A 24,085-nucleotide genomic window follows, 5' to 3' on the forward strand; every position below is an offset into this window, starting at 1 on the left:
AAGACACCTTACCTCTAGCGCCACCTTCCCGGCCCCTCTTATGTTATTCTTAAGTCAGACCATTTCATATCCACAAAGCATGTGGCTATTTCATATCCTTTGTTCCTAAGGTTATTGGCGGTTTTTCCACAAAGTAATGAGTCCAGAAACTTGCATTGCTACATTTGGTATCATTGAAAAAGAAATCAGAAGGGCCACAGAGATAGTACAGCAGGTAGGGCACCTGTCTTACACAGAGCTGGCCTGGGTTGGCTCCCCAGCTCCCCCATATGGTCCTTGAGAACAGTGAGGATTAATACCGGAATGCACAGCCTTGAGTAACCCCTTAATAATGCTGCATGTGGCCCCCTTAAAAAAGAATTCTTAAAAAAAAATCTAATAAAATCAAAATAGGCCCTTTTAAGCTATGGTTTTTATTGACATATCACAACTTAAATACAGAATATGAACTGACATTATTTTGTCACGAGATACTTATTTTTATTGCCTGCAGCAGTTGGAAATTGAGTGAGATAATGCAAATTATGAGAGATATTATAGGAATAAGCTTGTGGTTCCAATTTAGTTCACAGACAACAGGTGTCCACATTACAAATATAACCATCCAGATGGTGGACTTGTCAGCACTGGTAGGAGCACCCAGGAATGAAAGAGGAAAAGACATAACTACTAATTACATTTGCTCTTAGTTTAAAACTAAGAGCAAATCAAGGCAGGCAAAAAGAAACTTCAGTTTCAGAGCTTAAATCTTATTTAAGCTGAATATTTGTTGATGGTCTAAAGTATGTAATGATGGTGGATAATTATTACAAAAGATACATTTTTTTCCACTTTCCCAAAACTGCCAACTTGGAATTATAAGTGATCACAAAAATGTCTCTAAAATTGGAAACAAAATGGTATTTTTCTTTTCTTTCTTTTATTGGGAGGGAGAGCAGAAGGGAAGAAAGGGCACACAGGGAAATGTGCAGTACTTACTCCTGGCTCTGTTCTCAGGGATCACTCCCGGTAGGGCTCAGGTTTATATATGCAGAACCAGGGCTTAAATCCAGGTTAGACACATGCAAGGCAAACACTTTAACCTCTGTTCTATCCTTCTGACCCCCACAATCATTTCCTTAATATAGCTACAGGTATTATTTTCAAAAGCAAAAGAGATAATGTCATAGCATATTCTACAAAATGCTATAGACAGCAAAAGAGATAATGTCATAGCATATTCTACAAAATGCTATAGACTGAGATATCTTTATCATTTATACTTTTACATAGCATCTTTTGAAAAGAATAACTCATAAAACATAACAAATTGGTTCATAAAAGAAGTATAGAGAAATTATTCTAACTTGTTGGCTTGTCAAGCCAGAAACATAGCACAGTGTATACCTTACCACGCAAAGATGCTAAACTGGATTGTTTTTTTCCTGAACAAAATAAATGATAATTTCTTTAAAAACAAGTCTTAATCTACAGAGGAAAGAAACAGCAGGTCTTTGACTATAAGTCATATTTGCTGCCATAGCAACAAAGCTTCTACTCCTGCCCACTGAATTCACATCCTGCTGGCATTAATCAGAAATGTCCATTTGTGCCAAATTAATGCCATGTCACAGATGCTTGAGGATATACATTTTTGATGGAACTAGCTTTTCACATTCCTCAGGGAGATAAATTCAGTCTTCACTCTGTGAAGTCTTATTGAGTTTAGAAGCTAAAGTCAGTTCCAAGTCAGACTAACTTCTGATGATAGCAGTTCTTCCTAAAAGCCTGGGTTATCTGAAGATGTCACCACTAACCCCCTCTCTGGTCACTTTCTTAATACTCACCAGCACTGCCTTGAGGATTCTCACACATTTCACAATAAGGTAACATTGCATTATTGACATAGGTGCAGAAACCACATTGCCAGTCCGTTCCAGAAAGGGGCAGAGTGGCTTTCCGGGCCTTGGCCTTATGGTCCTCAGGCAGGAGTGAACATTTGGTTTGTCTGGGCTGCATTGGTTTCTCTGTTGGGGGATTGCAGTGTTGGTCCAATTTCAATCTTTTAGATTCAGATTCCAAATTACTTTCACTGTTAACATCTCCTGTGGTTGTTTTGTCAGAGTCAGCTGGTACTATATTGTTTTCCTCCTGGGATGTACTTGATTCATCACAGGAAGTCAGCAACTGTCTTTTCTTAGGTTTTGTCAAAAAGAATGACCGAATATCATGCTGCTTCTCTTTTTCAAACTAGGAAAAACACAAAGGAGTTATCAAGGCAAGCTATGTGCATCATAAATACAAGAGCTTAAAGAAATATTTTATTTTTATTAATACTACTTTTGGAAATGAATGCAATTATGCTGACTCCTCATCTGTACATATGTGCAAAATACCATGAACACAGCATCTGCTTTCTCTGCTTAGTTTTTCTTTTTAACACAATGTGCCAAGTACTTCACAAATATTAAGTCCTCATGCCTGCTCAGAGAGACTGAGACATATACTGTTAGCCTTCTCATACTTCAGATGAGAACATGAAAGTTTTAGAGAATAGAACTAACTTGGTTGGTAAAGTTATATAATCAAAATCTCCTCCAAAATCTACTCTTGCTATATGGCTGGAGTGGATTGTGCTTTTTATTCTAGGAATGGTGGCTATAGAGACCCGAGGACTACTCCTAGCAATTCTCAGTCAACCAAACTAGCAATTCACAGCTATAAATAAGTATGCAGAGCTGCTCAGGTCCCTAAGTGCCAGGGCAATTTTGGTCATCCTCAGGGATCTACAAGGAGTTGAACTGGGGTTTGCCAAATATAAGACACCTTAACACCATACTCTCTGATCCCTGAATATCTGTTTCTTTAAATATTTCAGTCAATTCAATTTCTTTACAAGCACAATATAGTATTTATGAAGTGTTTTTCATGTTTTCTTGACCAAGAAGACATTGCAAAACAGTAAGTCATTAAATTGGAATAACTTATTTAACAGAAAGATACCTGTTAATATTTTGGGCATGCAGGATGGTGGTTTGAATCCCGGCATTCCAATATGGTCCCCTGAATCTGCCAGAAGCGATTTCTGAGCGTGGAGCCAGGAGTGACTCCTGAGCACTGCCGGGGTTGTCCCCCAAAAACAAAAAACAAAAAAAGAAAAAAAAGAAAGAAATCACCTCTGGCAGGCTTGGTGGACCATATGGGATGCTGGGAATCTAACAACCATCTCCTGGGTTGGCCAAGTGCAAGGCAAACGCTCTACCACTGTGCTATCTCTCTGGTCCCATCCTGTTAATCTTTATTTTGCTTTCAGCCAAGTATTTCTTTTAAAAGAAGAGTTATATCATGAGCTTATGATTTTCATTTCCTTTTCAATATGTAAATCTCCCAGTCTTCTAACTAGAGAAAGTGCTATCCCTATCTCTACAATGAATTAGCTAGAAGTAAAGGTCAATCAAAGGAGTGAGTCTTATAGCAGTTCTGCACTGGGAATCATACTGGACTCAAATTGTACCAATGACCTCACCAAAGATGGTCATGCAGACTCAAGTGCCATTTCACATTCTCATAGTAGAATTTTTCACAGCCCCATTGCAGGTAGGTTGGGTCTGAGTTCCTTTCTCTAGAACCTTTATTATACCTGCCTCACTCAACAGAATGCAGTAAAAGGACACTTTGACTTATAAAGTAAAGTCATAGAAGGTAGTATGGTACCCACTATTACTCTCTTTCTCTTACTTTTGGAATCTAGTCACTATGGAGTGGAAAAGCTCAGGTCCCACAAAGAAACCTTGTGTGACTATTCCAGGTGACAGTCTGAAACATGCCCTATGGGTAGACAGTATTGATGGCTAAACATGAAAGTGCAGATGTTCCCAGCCTCCAGCATGAGGGTGTTCCAGAAAAGGCCCCAGTCATGAAGGAGTGCAAGCTTATTCAGAACCATGAAAATACATGATAATGGTTATCTGAAGACATTAAGTTTGGGGGAAACTTAATGGTTAAATACTTAGTAGTTAAAAACTAAGTGGCTAAATATATATGAAATTGAATTGAATTAAAATAACGAATTTCACGTTATGTAGATTTTTTTTATTTTTTGTTTTGGGGCATACCAAGCAGTGTTCAGGGATTACTCTGGGTGGGGTTTGGGAAACCATATGTGGTGCCCAGGGATTGAATCTAAGTCAGCCACATAGGAGGCAAGCACCTTAATTCCTGTGCTGTCTTTCTAGTCTCTTATAGTCATATTAGCATTTGATAAAAACTCCTTTTTCCCCTTGGTCATTTTTTGTTGTTTTGTTGTTTCTGGGCTACAGTAGGCAATGCTTAGGAATTACACCTAACAGAGCTTATATGGGATGAACAGACCATATGGGATGCTGGGGATGGATCCTGAGATGGCTACACACAAGGCAAGTGCTCTACCTGCTTTGTTATCACCCAGGCCTCACCCTTTGATCCTTTTTCAGATCAGTTTTTTTTTCTTCTTTTTTTTTTTTTCAGATCAGTTTTACTTATATTTTTGATATCATCTAAAATCCAAGGTTACTGGATTATGGCATTCATTTATTTGTGTTCAGATAAATAAAGCTATAGACTTCCTCCTCAGTTCATTGAGCTTGGTTGTTCTTTCATAGTTAAGAATGAAATAATAGGCCTGGCAATTGAAATCACACGGGCATACATATCAATAAGATTTGCTAAAAGGATGTGATGACTGAGGATAATGAAGCCCATCATTTTAGACACCAAAATTTCTGATTTGCAAAATTATTAGAAGAGATATTCACTATCACAGAAAATAAAAGACAAAAAAATAAGTTAATTTTAAAGGCAAAATGAGAAATGATAAATAAAAAAAAATTCATTTATTGACAAGTATGAGGATTGACAGGTGGCAGGGCAAAGAATCCTGAAACTCAGGGAAAGGGACAGCTAGATTTAGACCTTGAGAAACACTGACTTGTAAAAGTTAGTAAAATCATAGAACCAGCTACTCTATACATGGAGAGAGAAGGAAGTACAGCAAGGGAAAAGTAAAGAAAAGAGAAAAGAAACAATATTAATGGGCGTAGAGTATGGATGAGATACCATGGAAGAAAACTCAAAAGGAAAAAAATTCAGGTAGAAAAATCAAAGTGCAGAAGCTTTAAATGTGTGTGGGGTTTTTGTTTTTTTTTCTACTTGTTCTTATAAGTGCTCTGGGTACTTAAATTTTTTTTTAAATTAAATTTCTTTATTTTAGACACTGGTTTACAGAGTTGTTCATAATATACAGTAATTTCTGGTATTCAATATTCCAACACTAATCCTACCATTAGTGTAACATTCTCTCTGCCTGGTTATTAATTACTGAGCTTCCCAAAAGCCTGCCCCTTGACAGGTACAAAAAATTTACTTAATATTGTTCATGCAATTAAATGGTATATAATTATAAAAATAAAGCATTAAAAGAAAATTTGCCATGTCTTGCAATGGGGTCTTCAGTCACTGTCTGAAGGTCTACTAAGCTGTATGCTGCCAGTTGTGTGTTCTGTTGTTGATTCTGTTTGTTGAGGTTATGTGGCTTCTATGATAATTTCACATCTAATTTCCTACTGGGAATTCAGTATTAAAATTATGGAGATGTCATTTTACACAGCTGCACCATCCATGAATTTGAGGGTCTGTAGAGTTGAGCTGACGAGCTTACGTATATGTTGACAATGTGGTTCATAGGGGCCCTCTGAAGTACAGAGGTTCAGGGGAAAGCAGCCCAGGCTGGCTCCAAAGGTCCCTGGAGGTGTTAGCCACAAAACCAGTATATCTAGAGTATTTGGTGGTTAGGAGTCTCTGCAGAGATAAATAGAGAAGAGGTGAAGCTGGGTCATTGGTGTGGTGGCAGTTGTAGGACAGATCTATGTGTTCAGCCCCCAGGGCTTCAGCAAGCTGAGGGACTTGCTCCTCTGCTCTGAGTATTTGTAATCAGAAGATTCATACCCTTTAGCAAAGATAAATAGCAAAAAATACCAGTCTTCTCTATCTAAAACACTCTATTAGCCAGAAAGCTTCAGAACAAATCACCTGAGTTTTAAAAACTTTTTCTCACATTTTCAATCTTTAGTATACTTACAAGTTTATATAAATTCTGCATCTTATTTACTTTTACTACACTGAAATATAAAATATCACCAACTAAAATATAATTTTCAAGTGCTAAAGACAGGATGGAAGCAAAGATTTGCAATGACCAGCAGCAATCAGAATTTATGCATAATACTGCAACTATCAGGGTATAACAGGAGTGATTTGTATATGTCATATTTTCAACCACATGCTACTTGGGTAATAATAAATTGAGACTTTAGGATAAATCTAAAGAGAGTAGGTTGGTAGAAAGGAAATAATTTTAAATAATTTTGGGAACCAAATAACAGAGTATAATTTTAGAAAAAGACAGTAAGATTAATCAAGAGTAATAACTTTAGCTAATGTTCTGATGACTAAATTGGACACTGATGAATGTGGTTACACTTACTGAACCTTATAACTTAGTGCCTTAGCCACCAGAATGCCAGAAGCTATAAGCCTAACAAGAGCTAAAGCTTCCTCTGAGGAAATCAATTAGAAACCTGATCTATATAATCATTCATGCTTTTTGACTGCAGTCCCTGGGCAAATAGGAAGTTGGTTGATGTGTTTCTTTGAAATTGAGCAGTTGTGACTGACAAAAGAGCAGGTGAGATAATCTGACACATCCTAAGGTTAATTATATGTGTTAGATAGAAACACAAAAAGGGTAAGGGTCAACATAAGAGAAATGGTTTACTTCCCTCCCTCTCTCCCTTCTTCCATTCCTTCCATCCTAGTACCCTGTGGTGCTTAGGCCTTACTTCTGGCACTGAACTCAGGCATCACTCCCGTCCAGGCTCAGGGGACCATATGTAATGCCAGGGTTTGAAATCTGTCACTTGCATACAAGGCAAGAACCCTACCTTATTCTATTACTTAGCCCCCAAAGAAATTCTTTACTTGAGATCTATAGGGCTGTCACAAAACCTGGAATGACCTTCAGTGGTGCTGACCTTACAATTGTCTACAAAATACCTTCTGTGTTAGAATTACATTTTTTGAAAGTGCTTTCTTTTTGCCAGTCTCCAGGAGATTCAGGAGCCAACCAAGATTAAAGAGCCTCTATGGATTCGGGGCTTGGCTATAACTTAGTAGTACAGCACCTGCTTTGTGGGCTGAGTTCAATCCCTGCTCTTCTCCACCTGCTGAGTACAATTCCAGTAGTACTGCCATTTGTGATCTCCAGAGTCACAACAAAGTATGTCATCTACGGTGCACAGCAAACAAGCATAGATAGCTCCAGACATCTTAACAACAAATAGCTAGGAAAGTGGGACTCGATTAAAATATATGAGATGTCCAGGAGGGTTAAGAAGCTCTGTTTTTTTTCCCTTAAACTTCTATAGGCAGAGGTTGATGGTTCATAGGTGAATATTGGTAGTGGAATAAATTCTTTATTATGTTCCTGGTTTATTACTGTGTTCAGGATGAAATCCAGGGTCACACAATAGAAACATATATCTAACCCCAAACTTCACTTTTGGGGAGGGTAGGGGAGGCACACCTAGTGATGTTCAGTCTTTTTACTCCTGAACCTGTGCTTAGAGATCACACCTGGTAGGACTCAGGATTATATGTGGTGCTGGTGATCAAACCAGGGGCAGCAACATATAAGATAAGCACAGAGCCCCTGATCTATCTCTCCCAGCCTGAATCCTAACTCTTTCTAAGGAAACTTGGGGTATTTAATTCTGAATTTTAAATTTTTAAAATTTTAAAAATTCAGAAATTCCAAAACAGAAGAATGTCTGTGCAGGTATAAGGCACACTCACTTAGTTCATTTATCCGTCACTGAACAGCTTCTCATTAGAGAGCAAATGACATGTGGAGTGCTCACATAGTCAAAATGAGAAAGCTATTGAAGTGAATAGAAGAAAGCACATGTGTTATAATGACAGTATGGCTCATATTCGGTGCTAATAGGACTCAAAGGTATAATGTCACATAGGTCAACTTAAAACAAAACACATTAGCTTTGCATGCTAAACACCTTTCCCATTGCACACCTCTCTGGCCCCATCCTTAATATTTTGAGAGATATATCACTTTCAACTCCTCATACATATGCCAGCAAGGATTTTGGACGTATCTGATCAATAAAAGAAAGTAACTTTAAACAAATATGAAGTATAAATACAAAGCTTCTATCTCTTTTAAATTATTTTGTAGTTTCTATTATTATTATCAATTATTAATTATCTTATTTTTTTTTTTTTTTTTTTTGGTTTTTGGGACACACCTAGCTGTGCTCAGGGGTTACTCCTGGCTCTCTGCTCAGAAATCGTTCCTGGCAGGCTCAGAAGACCACATGGGACGCTGGGATTCAAATCACCATTGGTCCCAGGTCAGGGCTTGCGAGGGAAACGCCCTACCGTTGTGCTATCTCTCCTGCCCTGTCTTTTCTATTATTAAATTAACTTTTTATAAAGTGAAAGTGGTTCTACTGACAAAAGCATCTGAGAAAAAGGTGGTAAGAAAGAGTTGGGGGCCCGGAGAGTTAGCACAGCTGCATTTGCCTTGCAAGCAGTCAATCTAGGACCAAACTGGTTGGTTCAAATCCTGGTGTCCCTTATGGTCCCCCGTGCCTGCCAGGAGCTATTTCTGAGCAGACAGCCAGGAGTAACCCTTGAGCACCGCCGAGTGTGGCCCAAAAACCAAAAACCAAAAAAAAAAAAAAAAGAGTTGGAAACTAACTGCTCCCCAGATGAACACATTTCCTAAATCATACTAGATTTATCAATATTAAGAGTTCAGAGCTGTTTTCCCCCTATCTCTCCCTACACTAATGGGAATGTGCTCTGGGAGGAGGGCAGGCTGTTCTAGCACTGGTTTATATTGGGACAGTCAGTGGAAATTTTTTCTCTTTGTTTTCATATTGATAGTATTGTGTGCAAATATTCTATGTATCCATAATATCCATCTTGTATTGGGACCTTGATACTGCCCTACAAAGCACATTTCTAATATTTTACTGCCTCAGTCCCAACCCTTACTTCCCCCCATCCTCCCATGTAGGTGCAGCTAATGACATGAAGCTCACCACATAGAATGATAAGTGCAGTTAGAGAAATAACTACACTGAAAACTATCATAACAATGTGAATGAATGAGGGAAAAAGAAAGCCTGTCTCGAGTACAGGTGTGGGTGGGGTGGGGAGTAGGTAGATCTGGGAAATTGGTGGTGGGAATCCTGCACTGGTGAAGGGAGGTGTTCTTTACATGACTGTAATCATACAACTACAATTATATTTGTAATCACGGTGTTTAAATAAAGATAATTAAAAAAAATAGTTCAGAGCTGTAAAGATAGTACAGCAGGTAGGGAGCTTGTATGTATGTAGCCAAATTGGGTTCAAAGTCTGGGACAGTAGATGGTACCCTAAGCTCTGACAGAACTGATCCCTGAATTCTGAACTAACTGTAAGGTCTGGCACTGCCGGCTATAGCTCAAAAAAAAAAAAATCATCATTATCATGATAAGAAGGAGAAAAAGATGATGGAAAGAAGAAGAAAGAGGAGTTCCTAGGGCATTTAAGCTTTACTGGTTTTACAAAAAAAAAAAAAAAAAAAAGGGAGGGGGCAGAATAATAAAATCCTGTAGACAAGGCTATTCTGAGAGTGAAATGCTTTCTGTCCAGACTATTCTGGCTATATTTGAACAATTACTGATTTTACTGATGTTTGTTGCAGTTTTGTTTTAGGGCTAAACATAATGATGCTCAGGAGCTACTCCAGTTTGGTACTATGGGTTGCTCTAAAAGCTTGGGGGACTGTAACTCCTGGGGATCGATCTGGATCTCCACCACAAAAACCATGCACTTTAGCCTATTGAATTATCTTGCTGGCCTCTGACTTTATTAATGTTTCTGGCATCTCTTAGTGGTAAAGATAAAGGGAAACTCTTTAGTACTTAATTGCAAAATTATGCTAACTAGTCTTTTATAACAATAATGACATTTCAGGAGACATGATAAAAATAAGTGACACATGCCTTAATTCATTATAATTACTTTGTTCCTGCAAAGAAATAACTACGCTAAGCCATCCTTTTAGTGGATGATAAATAAGGAACTTAAATGTAGCAAGTTTCTGAATAGAAGTGATTTAAGCTTATACCAGTTTTTTTTTTTTTAACAAGGCTTATGGGGAAAAAAACAGCATTAAGTTTTTTCATGATATAAGAAGTGTGGCTGATAGAAGAACATTTTCTTCCCTACATCTATATAGCTGAAACTCAGTTACCGCATTCCTGCATTTTGTTCAATATTGTTTTCTAAAAAAAAAAAAAAAAGAAAGAAACCAAAGGAAATAGATTGCTTTTGGTGAGATGTGCAGAAAATAAAAAAAAACTTCAAAATGCTTAAGGTGGAAAAATATCTTACAGGTTCAGGGACCTAATACACTCGCTCTGCTTTGCACCATGGTAAAGTACCGCTCTTAGAGACAAATCCCCTGGTGATGATGATAGGATTAAAAGTTAGTTATTAGAACTAAAGAAAAGGAAATCTAGTAAAAGTTATAGAAACAGTAGAGCACTTCAAACCCCAGTACTATTCCAGGATACATGCAGCACCTACAAAAGTAGTACTGTGGGCTTTAATAACCTTTGATCAAAGGGGCAACTCTGGTAGGAACCATTATTGCCTACTTTAATCTGTCTCCTGCTTCTAAAAGAAAGAACAAAACCTTTGTGACACAAATGTTATTTTGTGAGGGCATCTTGCTGTCTCTGAAAAGCATCTGACTGATGATTGGAACTGGAATTAAATAACCCTTGCTAACAGTTATAAATAAGCCAGAGGCTAAACTGTGAGAGAATTAGGGTCATTAATCATCTAACTAAAATTTTTAACTTAAATTCCCCTAAAAAAAAATAACTAAATTTCTCAGATTTTGCAAAATAGCCACTTCCGTGCATGCAGTTAAATAAAATGTTGACAATAAAACATTTCTTTATCTTTTCCTTTTCATAGTGAACTACTCTTAATGTTCAAGAACCAGAGAGGGTCCGGAGAGATAGCACAGCGGCGTTTGCCTTGCAAGCAGCCGATCCAGGACCAAAGATGGTTGGTTCGAATCCCGGTGTCCCATATGGTCCCCCGTGCCTGCCAGGAGCTATTTTTGAGCAGACAGCCAGGAGAAACCTCTGAGCACCGCTGGGTGTGGCCCAAAAACAAAAACAAAAACAAAAAGAACCAGAGAAATAGCACAGGGGTTAAGCACTTGTTTTGCCTACAGTGGACCCTGATTTGATCTCTGCAGGGCACCTCCAGAAGAGACCACTGAATACAGAGCCAGGAGTAAGCCCACATATGACTCCAGATGTCTTTAGTTTGGAACATTTCTCTCTTCTAACAAAGATAATTAGAATCACAGCATAATATTACCTAATTAAAAGTATAGATCACTCTACTATAATAAGTCAGTCAGTGCTATGTGTCATCATCTTCGTTTAAAGCTCTACAGACCTGCCTACACATCAGCTGAGTAGTTCAGAGGATTCCCAAACTCAAGATACCCCAAAATGAATTTATTTAAAAAAAATTTTTTTTTGAGTCAGACACAGCAGCACCTATAGACAACCAGGCAGTGTTTCAAGAAGCAGGAGGTATTGGGAATCAAAGTCAGGGCTGGAAGCAGAACATAATAAACATGTGTTCTAGTATTCAGCCACTACTCCCCTGGCCCCTGGAAGAGTTCATCTTTGCCCTTTGGCTAGCTCCATTCTCCTTGTTCCTCAGTTTATCAAACTAGTTAATTACAAAGTCTTTTGTTATCAACTCTCCACTTTGAGACTAATCTGGATCACCTAGAACTATAGGTTTTCTTCTCCTTGCTTATCTGAATGCTTATTGTTGTGATAGTCCCTTAAACTGCTCCATAACCTGCACTTTTCCTGCATATACTCCAGTGAGACAAGGTCCACCAAGGCAGATGATGTTGATTCTACCTCTGAAATGTCTGGAATTTTTTTCATTTTCTTTCATAATTACTTACACTATTAGAAATCCAGGGTGAGGTTTAGTGTCCCAATTTTCCTGTGAGAAATTTGATAAGAAGCCTATCTAATAATAATAATAATTTTGTGAGTAAAAAAGGAGCTGGCTTTATTAATAAACCTGAAAATGTCAAGAGCAGCAGAAAATACTGTGATAGGACATAAATTAAAGGCATTAGTTAAATCCAAAGTTATCATGGAATCTTCCAATCACTCTTCCAAATCTAGCTCCAAGCTATTGGTCACATTTTGGGTGCTACCAGGGCAGCACATGAGCTCTGCTTCCTGGGGAAATGGTGGCAGAGAGACATCCTCTGGAGAGCATCTCTTATCTGTGGCCCACTTACATCGTATGGCTCTGAGAAGTCATATTAGATTAACATTTTTTCCTCTGGGGGAAGATGTGAATGCTCATCTTGTACTTTTTTTTCTCTTTGAATGTCACTTATTCATACACATATACACACACAGGAGCAGTACAGTAGGTAGAACATTTGTCTTGTACACAATTGACATGAATTTGATCCCCGGAATCACAAAGAGCTCTGTGAGTGATCCCTGTGTGCAAAGCCAGGGTAAGCTCTAAGCACCATTGGATGTGGCCACCAAAACCAACAAAACAGAAACAAAAATCAACAAAAGAAGAAGAATAAAAATTCTTATGGGTAAATAGAGACTGAAAATTCATTTCCACAGGCTGAATCTGGATGAGGGAGGTCAAAGATAACCCTTCCCCAAATATATCTGCCTACAAGAACCTGTATCTTTCCAGTCCCACACAGCTACTTGGATATTTTTGAAAACAGAAATCAGATTAAACCACTCATTTGCTTAAAAGCACCCCCAAATTCCACACCATAGCAAGGACAAAAATCTAAATTTCTCAGAATGTGATGGGTGGGTTCGAGACTGGCACACATCACAAGAACAAGAACAACCGGTATTGGCATTGATGCAGAAAGAAAAGGACTCTTATTCACTGTTCTTGGGAATATAGACTATTCGAGGTTGTTTTTTTTTTTTTTTGGAAAAAAATTTTTTTACTCGACATTCTTCACTAAACTAGAAAATGTTGAACTCTCGTGTTAGTCAGCAATACTGATCTTGGGAATATCTCTGGGGATCCAAAAACACAACGCAGAAAAGGCACGTATACTTCCATGTTCATTACAGCACTATTCACAATAGCCAGAGTCTGGAAACAACCCAATTGCACCAAAACAGATGAATGGATAATGAAACAATGAATTGCTATGCAGTTATTAGTAAAAATACAAAATAAAAAAATAACTGTTTATATATGAATAGATATGAAGTATTATGCTAAATAAAATGAGTCAAAAGGAAAGGGCTAAACAAAAAATAAACAGTCATTTGTGGAATATAAATAAAAAAAAAAGACAGTCAATAATAATACCTAAAAACAATAGAGACAAGGGTCAGGAGAACTGATCCATGGTAGGAAACTTCTCACAAAGAGAGAGGCAGTGCAATTAGGGCAGCGAAGGGAACACTATGACAATGAGAATTGGAATGATGACTCTAGACAAGAATTGGGTGTTGAAAGGAGATAAAGTAATATGCATGATACCTCTTCATCAATAATATTACAAACTACAGTGTCTAACAGAAAAAAAAAAGACAGAGACAGGATGATATAAGTGAGAGAGAGAGAAAGAGAGGGGGAGAGAGAAAGAAGTAAGGTGGGAGGGAGGGAGGAAAAGAGAGAAGGAGGGAGGGAGGGAAGAAAGCAGTAGTGAAACTGGGATTTTGATGGTAGGAATGGGCAATGGTGAAGGAATTGGTGTCAAATATTGTGTGACTGAAACTCAACCGTGAACAACTTTGTATATGTGTATCTCACATGATTCAATTAAAATATTTATAGAAAAATAATGTAGCTCAGATGTTTTCTAATGGAAAAGAGAGAAATTTCCAATAAATCCAGGTATTTTAATCTTTGTTCCCAGAGAATGGCTTACACACCTCTATCTTCAATTTATCATATTGCAAGTATTACATTAGAATGCCTTCTTTGGGCCAGGGTATAAGACAACACTTGAGGGCTCTTGCTTTTCTCAAGGCAGACCTGTGTTCGATCCCAGGCATCCCATTTGTTCCCCTAGGCATCTCCAAGAATAATTCCTGAGTGCAGAGCCAGGAGTATCTTCTGTGTACTGCTAGTGAGGCTCAAAAATCAAAAAGGTTTTGTTTAAGGCCATAGGGATAATTTAGTGGGTAGAATTACACAGGTTTGATTCCTGTAGTCCAAGATGGTCTCTTGAGCTCTGCCAATATTGAACCTTGAGCAGAGCCTGATATTAGCCATAAGCACTGCTGGATGTGGTTTTCCACTTTAAAGATTATGTCTCAGTGATTTTTAGGATATTAAGAGTTATGCAACCATCACTACTGTTCAATTGCACATTTCTTCCAGGATTAAAAATAAACCTACTTTTGAGTCAGTTCCCATTTTCTCCAAGTTCCTGACAATTAAGAATATACTTTACTGGAGCTGGAGCAGTAGTACAGTAGGTAGGACATTTGCTTTGCATGTGCAATGTGGGGTTGGTCCCCGGCATCCCATATGGCCCCCCAAGTCAGCGGAAAGAGACTCCAGAGTACAAAAAAAAAAAAAAAAAAGCTCAGAACACCCCAGATATGGCCCAAAAATAAAAATAGCATACCTTATCGGTCTATGAATTTGCTTATTTGGGTTAATTCATAGAAACAGAAACATAGTATGCATTTTGTGTCTGACTTTTTTACAGGTAAGATAATGCTTTTAGAGTATATCTACACTGTAGTATACATCAAAAATTTTATTTCTGAGTCATAGTATAGAGTTTCGGGTGTTTGCCTTGCTTGCAGAAAACTAGGGATTTATCCCCGGCACCCCATACAGTCTCTGAGCACCGCCATGAATAATGCCCGAGTGCTAATACAGAATGTGGGCAACACAGAGCATTGCTGGGTATGTCCCCTAAAGCAAAACAGAACAACAATTTCATTTCTTCTTATGGCAGGATATTTTATTATATGAATATATCACATTTTGCTAATTGATTTATTTTGGGGTATCATGAATAACACTTCTACAACATTCATGGTTCTGCTCTTATGTTTGTTCACATTATTTCATTTGTTTTTTGGAGGGAGGTCCACAACCTGGTTGTACTCAGGGATTATTCCTGACTGTGCACTCAGAGATCACCCCTGGCAGGGCTTATGGGATGATATGGGATGCCAGGTATTGAACTCGGGTAAGTCAAGTATAAGGGAAGTGCCCTATCTGCTGTACTATTGCTCCCAGTACCAACGGCAATTTTATATATATACATATATATATATGAATGTAATGTATATATATATATATATTTAATACCCTTAGAAGAATAATTTGTAAGTTATATGGTAACTCTATTTATAATAATTTAAGGAAATGAAATACTTTTGTAAACATGACTGCAGCATTTTACATTCCATGTTATATCCCATCACTGTATTACTTTCTCCACATCTTTGCCAGTACTTGTCTTTCATGTTAGTCATTCTAGTGGATATCAAATATCTCACTGCAGTTTTGCATTTCAGGTAATCATAATAACTATAAATATAATAATCTTTGGATAACCTTATATATTATACAGCCAACAAAGCTAGTTGAACTAAATTGAAATATGTCAAGTTCTACTCATTCCACAAAATAACAAAGCTCACATAGCAAGATTATAAGGGCAAACTTGGAAGGAAAGGCCTAGGTTTTAAATCCTAGATCTTTTACTTTATTTATTGGTTATATGAATTGGGATGGCTTACTTAACATTTCAAATTTTATTGGGACATGGTAACAGTATTTATCTTGTAATGTGGCTATCAAGGTTATGAAAAATCACTAGTGTTAGGTGACTACACAAAATAAACACTCAATATATGTAATTTATTATTATTGAGTTATTTGAACTCATATAAACTAGGTAAGTGTCTAATGTGAAATAAATTGACAGGTAATTGTGTCTCCATAATAATGAAGATATTCAAAACTATTACTGCTATTTGTCCATCTTATTAGGATAATTTTTTTTTTTTTTTTTTGGTTTTTGGGTCATACCCGGCAGTGCTCAGGGGACCATATAGATTGCCAGGACTCGAACCACTGTCCTTCTACATGCAAGGCAAACGCCTTCTCTCCATGCTATCTCTCTGGCCCCCATTTGTTTTTTTGGTTATTAGGATAATTATGAAGACTAAACAATTTTAGAGTTTGAATTGTAAAATAAATACTAAGTAAATATTCTAGTTTAAGGTATGTTCACTTTAAGAAATAGTGCTCTAGCATATTCAGAAAAGAGAATTTAGACAAAGAGATTAGATGACTGTCACAGAACCTACAGCCAACCTTCTTTCTGCTGTTACCATTTTTTCAAGAGAAAATATATGATAAAACTTGCTTTTTATATGCATGAGTCAGTTTTTTATTTGTATTTTTCAGCTCACAACAAAATAAACATTTCAAACAATGTTGGCATTTAATAAAAAATGCAAAGCTTATTTAAAATTTTAAGGGCTTATTTTAAAATTTTATAATTTTCTTAAACTCTCTCTTCCCAATCACACAAATTTTTATGCAGGCCAGCAAACATTCAATATAAATGTGTATATATATCATGTGAATGTTGAAATTATAAATCTGTCTCCAGGAAAGGATGTTCCAGAAGACGTGTGGACAGTATACAGGGAACTTCAGTTTATCACACAAAAAGGCCTCTTTATGAGGTAGGTGGAAAGCAGCAGGTGCTGACGCTCAGAATGGAATGTTAGGCTACTGGGGAGAGATTAAGAAGGAGAAAAACAAACTGGAGATATTGAACTAAGAGCCTTCAAAATGAAAACAATTGTTAAGGGAAGGCAGAGACCACAGTGTGGGAGATTTTGAGAACAATTTAGAGATCTGTCTTAAAATAGAGAAATAACGTCAGAAGTAATAAAATGGAAGTGATCTGGTCTACTGAGATCTGACTGAAGAAGAGAGATCAAGCTAACTCATGGATCACTTACAGTAATCTAGAGATCAGATGATGCAGCAAGTGAAAATGGGTTCACCCATAATCACTAACATTATGCTCTTAGTCAATAGACTGCCAAATGTCCATATGCCCTAAATCCAAGTCACAGAACACAAATTTACCAAACTATTTTCTCGAAGCTCTTTAGAGAGTTCATGGGACTCTGATTGTTCTGCCTTAGCAGTCTGGTGAGACTGGGTAACAAGAAACAAAGAGCAATGAGGTCTTTTGCCTTTTTCTGCACTCAGTATATCCCGTTTTGCACACATATTTGTTCTCTGCTGTTTCAACTCCTATTCTTAGAGCCTCCCAGTCTCTCCTTGCTTGGGCTGGGTTAAGTTACATGCTGACTAATATGCACTTGCCCTTCTGATAGATCTGCACTGAATCTAACCTTCAGCTGCAGCACAGGGGAGACTGAGGCAGAGAGAAAATGATGTTTCTGCAAAATGCAGACCCTAGAGTGAAGACACAAGTTGTTAAAATCATTCAATTACAACTACTACCAATTTTTAACTAAATAAAATTTTGATGACAATTATAAAAGTTGGTTAACTTGGCAAAGTTTAACAAAGTTGGAAATACCCTAGAAATGCTAAATGTAGGAAATTTATTGTGTTTGTTTTTTATTTTTGAGGCACACCCAGCAGCGCTCAAGGGCAATTCCTGGCTCTACACTCAGAAATTGCCCCAGGCAGGCTCGGGGGACCACATGGGATGCCAAGATTACCACCATCCTTCTGTATGCAAGGCAAACACCCTACCTCCATGTTATCTCTCCGGCTCTAAATGTGGAAAGAATCATTAAAAAGAGAAAAATTACTGTGCCACAGTGATGTCACAGCGGTTGGGCGTTTGCCTGGAACACGGCCCACCAGGATTGACCTGGATTTGATTCCCAGCATCCCATATGGTCCCCCAAGCCTGCCAGGAGCTATTTCTGAGCACAGAACCAGGAGTAACCCCCGAACATTGCCAGATGTGGCCCAAAAACCAATATAAAAAAAAAAAAGAAAGAAAAAAGAAAAATCTCCATAAAAAAAATGGCAATATTCATAGAAAGATGCTTACAGGAATACTAAAATTCCTTATGATCTTACAACAAATTAAGCTTTTTTAAATTGTTGTTTGGGTTAATTTTCAGGAGGCCACACCCAGAAATGATCAGAGGCTACTCCCATCTCTACACTCAGAAATCATGCCTGTCAGTGCTTGGGACCATGAGATTCTGGGGATTGAAATCAGGCTTCTGCATGCAAGGCAAGTGTCTTACCTGCTATACTATTACTTCAGTTCCATATTAAGTACTTATAAAAATATAAGTACTTGAATCTGTAGGTATAAAGACAAAGTATGGGCAGCATGTCACTGTGGCTATTTATTTATCTGTTTGTTTATATAAAGTAGCCCAAGAAATGCCCATGGATTATTCTTAGTGTCACTTGGCCAGTGATACTTTGACCTAAAATGTCCACATTTCACAAGGAACATACATGGAATAATTGCCTAAGAAGTCATCACAAACAGTATTAAAAATAACAGAACCTCAATCACAAATATTAGAATAAGAAGTTAAAATTTAAAAAAGGTAACATATCCACAATGATTTACTAATTTTAAAGAAAAAAAGGTACCTTAGGATTTACCTTAAATGATTGAAGCAGCACATCTTTTCCTTTCTATTAGCTATTTTATAGGTCTCTAGTGTTCATAATCTTAGCCTATTTTTCTGCTGACTTATTAAAGTTCTCTCTCTCTCTCTCTCTCTCTCTCTCTCTCTCTCTCTCTCTCTCTCTCTCTCTCTCTCTCTCTCACTCACTCGCTTTTGGGTCACACCCAGCCACGCTTAGGGGTTACTCCTGGCTCTGTGCTCAGAAATCGCTCCTGGCAGGCACAGGGAATCATATGGGATGCCGGGATTTGAACCACCATCCATCCTGGATCGGCTGCTTGAAAAGCAAACACCCTACTGCTGTGCTATCTCTCTGGCCCCTAAAGTTCTCTTGAAAAAGTGATATAAATTATTTATGCACTCTGGACATTATAATATTTTATTGGGGGCCGGGCGGTGGCGCTGGAGGTAAGGTGCCTGCCTTGCCTGCGCTAGCCTAGGACGGACCGCGGTTCGATCCCCCGGCGTCCCATATGGTCCCCCAAGAAGCCAGGAGCAACTTCTGAGCACATAGCCAGGAGTAACCCCTGAGCGTCACAGGGTGTGGCCCAAAAACCAAAAAAAAAAAAAAAAAAAAATAATATTTTATTAAGTCAGTGACTTGTTTGCTGTTTTATGGCATTTTCATGTCTTTCATATCCTATACTTTTTCCATATAGCTTCTTTTACAAGGAGCAAAGCTGTGAGTCATAATATGGTACAGCTGGTAAAAACAAAGTCATTTTGTTTGACTTCGATCAACATTATTTTTGGCTCAAAGAGTTATCCTAACTTTATCCTGAGGTGCTTCACAATAACATGACTTGTTGCAATTAATAATATATAGTCTCAAGATACTAAAGACAAAAAAAAAAGTCATGTAATCTTACATGAGTGAACAAAATTTCATTCTTGAACTCTTCAGAACTTTCACTTGGAATCCAAGCTTCAGCAAATTGCAGGAAATCCCATTTTTCTTTATCATCTTCCTTAGCTTGTAGTTGTTCCTTCCTCCCATTCAAGGTACTCCCTGTGACCTGAGTCTATAAAATGGAAAACAAATAAATTTTACAACAGTGCATTCATAACGTTTATTAAGCAGGCACTTGATTTTATTCTTAAACAGAATGAAATCCACTAAAGAAAATCTTTTGCATATCATAGATATTGGTAATATTATTTAAAATTACAATGAATTTATCAAGTCAATGAATTCTAGTGTTAATGAGGTAAAGATGTAGCTAGAAAAGTTATGTGATTTCCTTTTCTCATCAAAGTTTTTTTTTCTTGGGATCAGAGAGTACTGGGGTTAAGAAGCTTGCCTTGGATGCAATCAATCCTAGTTCAAACCCTGATACCAAATATGTTTTCCTAAACACTGTTAGGGATGACTCCTAAACAGAAAGCCTGGAGTAGCACCTGGCTACCCAATAAACAAATTTTATTCTTATATTTATGAAATATATTTCTTATATTTTATTCTTATATTTATAAACCTATCTATATATGATTGGTCATAAAAAATATCCATTTTTATGTTTGTGATCCTGGTAGTGCTTGAAGGCTGATGTTAGCTCAGTGTTAGGTCAGTTCCTGACAGGTCAGGAATTGAACGCAGGTCCTCACATACGCAAGACAAGTATTCTATCACTGAGCCACATCCCTGGCCCCCCAAAATATCAATATTTAGTTGTAAATGATCACTCTGCAATAGCTGGATGCTAAATGAGGTAGTTATATACACAATACCCCTTCAGTAACTATACTGCATACAAAAGTATAAAAAAAAAAGGAAGGGAGGCATAAAGACAGAGACAGAGAGAGAAAGAAAAGAAAAATGTCTGTCACAGAAGCAGGCAAGGGGGAGGACAGGAAGGAAACTGGGACATTGGTAGGAGGAAATGTGCACTGGTGAAGGGATAGGTGTAAGACATTGTATGACTAAAACTCAGTCAGGAACCACTTTGTAATTATGTAGATGATTCTATTAAAATCATTTAAAAACTAAAATATCTATACTGTGTACTTAAAAATCCTCTCAAACCTCAAATTCTTATCATACACATTCTTGAAGTTGGGGTGAAAGACATTTGAAGGGATAGAAAAAGACACGCTCTTCATACCTTTTGTAGAACCTGAATATTGACTGTTCAGTTAAAAAATGAGCTTGGAAGGATCTCTAATTACAGAGGACTGATTCTGACAGCCACGCTGAGCAGAATGTTTCCTGGCACCATATAAAGACCAGGGGATCCGGAGAGATAGCATGGAGGTAAGGCGTTTGCCTTTCATGCCGAAGGTCACAGGTTTGAATCCTGGCACCCCATATGGTCCCCTGAGCCTGCCAGGAGTGACTTCTGAGCATAGAGCCAGGAGTAACCCCTGAGTGCTGCCAGGTGCGACCCAAAAACCAAAAAAAAAAATTTTTTTTTAAAGACCTTGGGATAGGACAATGAGCATGTTCAGAGCCTGCAGTTGTTCTCATGACAGTATGCTTCAAAGGTGGAGAAACCCTGTATCTCCTAGGCCAAGAGATTCCCTTTCTAATTTCCCCCAACACTTACTATGCCTATGCAAAAATAAAATAAAATAAAATAAAACTTGCCACACACACCAGCCCTCTCCTTTTTTCTTTTTAGTTGTTGTTGTGTTTTTTGTTGTTGCTTGTTTTGTTTATTTTTTCTTTCTTCTTTTAAGTCTCTCTCTCTATAAATGCATATGTGTATATATATGCATATATATACACACATATTTTCCCCCCAAACAGAACCACAGAACTTGAATAATCTTATTCTGTCTCAAAAATTGAGGGGAAAAAAACGTGGATGGTACCAGGAGCAAACATTCACATGAATATTGAATGAAAATAAAAAATGATCATACCGATGGGGCCAGAGCACTAGCACAGCAGCAGGGCATTTGCCTTGCATGCAACCAACATAGGATGGATCCCAGTTGGAATCCCAGCATCCCATATAATCCCCAACCCTGCCAGGGGCAATTCTAAGCACAGAGAGAGGAGTATCTTCTGAGCATTATCAGATATAGCCCCTACCAAAAAAATGATCATATCTAAACACCAAACCCAAAGTCAACAACAGAATCAAGATAACCCAATCTACATCAATGTATACACAGAGGGGTATACACTAGCAGTCCAGGGGCGAGAGGGGTGTTATATGATGCATGCAGGGAACAGAGTAAAGGGAGGACAACACTGGTGGTGAGAATGGCCCTATATCACTGCCACTATTACTTTATACATAACTGTGAAAGTCTTGAAATTCACATTGGTCACAATAAAAATTATTTGGAAAAAAATGAGCTGAGAACTTAAGACCTCTGAAAAAAGAGTTTCGTCTTTACATATTATAAAAAAAATTTGGGGTTCAAAAGCATTATCATTCCTTGATAGCTAGTCATCCACTATAGAAAATTTTTCTATTCAGCCTTTGAAATGGGGGAAGGGTTTAGAAAGCAACAGAAATACAGAGAGTTTATCAATTAGAGCCTTTGGTCTCTTAACTCAGTATCAGTGTACTTAAAAAGTTTCCTCTGCCTAAAACTCAGCTTCTTAATTCATGCTGGTTATGATCACATTGAATAAGTTAACAATTTGGCTTAAACTCAAACTTTACCTTGCGGTTCAACATTCCCCACATAAGGGTGTCTAAAGTACCATTTGCAATAAGATAGTGAATATTCACAGAGCTGCACTGTCCAATTCGGTGAACACGGTCCTCTGCTTGTTTTAGATGTCCAGGGTCCCAATATAACTCAGCAAATACAACATGAGTTGCAGCAGTAAATGTCAAACCCTAAGTAAAGTAAAGCAAGAACACTGAGACACAAATAAACTGATAATGTAACATAAAGCTATATATAATATTTTTGAATATGTTAAATGTATAAGAGGGCATTGAAGGACTGAATATGAATCTAGTTTTCATTTAAGTCAAACTAGAAAACATTTGATTCTTGAAATTATTTGCAGGATAGCCAGAAGAACTAAAACAATGCATTTTAAAAGTGTTCTGATGATTGGAGAAATAGTACAGGAGGGAAGGCTGTACCCACTGTACTATCTATAAGTGGCAGGTAGAGATAGTAAAGATCTATCTCTGCTAGATATTCTAAGCCCTGCCAGGAATGATCTCTGGCAAAAATAAAGAAAGAAAGAAAAATAAAACAGAATTAAACCTTGATCACCACTGAGCATGGCCCAAAAACCAATAAAGTAAATAAATAAAAGCATTTCAATACTTTAAAGTCAACTTGACAGCTAAATAATTTTAAAAATTCACATGGTAGTGCCAGGAGTAACCCCTGAGTACAAGGTGTGGCCCAGAAACCAAAATAAATGAATAAAAAATTTTTTGAGGGCCAGAGAGATAGCTTAAAAGGCTAAGCCCTGAACTTCTGCCTCAGGGAGTTCCAGGTTCCATCCTGGATACAAGGTCCCCTTGAGCTCTGCTGGGAGTAATCCCTAAGTACAGAGCAGGAAGCAGCCACAAGCACTACCATGTGTGGACCCCAAAGCAAAACATTTTTAAAAGTCAGTCGAAGAAAAAAATCCAGAAGGACCCTCCTACATAGTATAGCAAATACTGTTTATGTTCCCTACTGCTGAAATCTCTCTGAAATTCTCTGTGACATAATACACAATTTCTAGCAAGATGACCTGAAATACAAGGCAGTGTTTCCTCAACTTCTCTTGATATTAGTTGTGGCTCTGGGGCTAACTAAAGATTAATAGCAGGTCACAGGTCTCGGTACAGTTAGCTGCCTGGATTATAAAATATGAACAAAGAGCTCAAACTCTCTTTTTAGATAAGAGATACTTTGTGAGGTCGTGAAGCAGAAAGCCAGAAGGATCTTGAGTCCTAAGGATCTTATGAAACCATCCTGTTAGAAATACATTGTATTTATTTATTTGTAGCCCATCTATGTGTATTCTAGGGGTAAGAGATATAGTACAGCGGATAGGGCATTTACTTTGCACACAACTAACCTGGACATCCAATATGATTCCCTAAGTACCACCACTAATAATTCCTAAGCATAAAGCCAGGAGTAACCTCTGAGCATCACTGGGTGTGACCCACCATAAAAAAAAGTCATTTTTAATTTTGGGTTTTCATTTACTTGTACCAATTCTATTCCTAAGGAAATACCTGTATGATAATAGATTTTTTTTTTTCCCTCTCAGACCACTCTGATTCATAGACATTCATGAAACAAAACTAAGATAAATCCTACTGGAGAAGGATGAGAAG

At 37.6% G+C, this 24,085-nt stretch overlaps 1 protein-coding gene across 2 annotated transcripts in view; it reads right to left on the reverse strand.

Annotated features, from left to right (window-relative positions):
• ZRANB3 (zinc finger RANBP2-type containing 3) overlaps window positions 1-24,085 on the reverse strand; it is a 189,644-nt gene that overhangs the window by 44,790 nt on the left and 120,769 nt on the right. For both annotated transcript variants that reach the window (XM_049773619.1, XM_049773618.1), the window contains exons 10-12: window positions 22,448-22,627; window positions 19,700-19,852; window positions 1,827-2,229 (exon numbers count right to left, since the gene is read on the reverse strand). In XM_049773619.1, coding sequence (XP_049629576.1) covers window positions 1,827-2,229; window positions 19,700-19,852; window positions 22,448-22,627 — 736 coding nt within the window. The remainder of the gene's footprint in view (window positions 1-1,826; window positions 2,230-19,699; window positions 19,853-22,447; window positions 22,628-24,085) is intronic.

This window comes from Suncus etruscus, chromosome 5, assembly GCF_024139225.1.
Source record: "Suncus etruscus isolate mSunEtr1 chromosome 5, mSunEtr1.pri.cur, whole genome shotgun sequence".
NCBI classification, from domain to species: Eukaryota; Metazoa; Chordata; class Mammalia; order Eulipotyphla; family Soricidae; genus Suncus; species Suncus etruscus.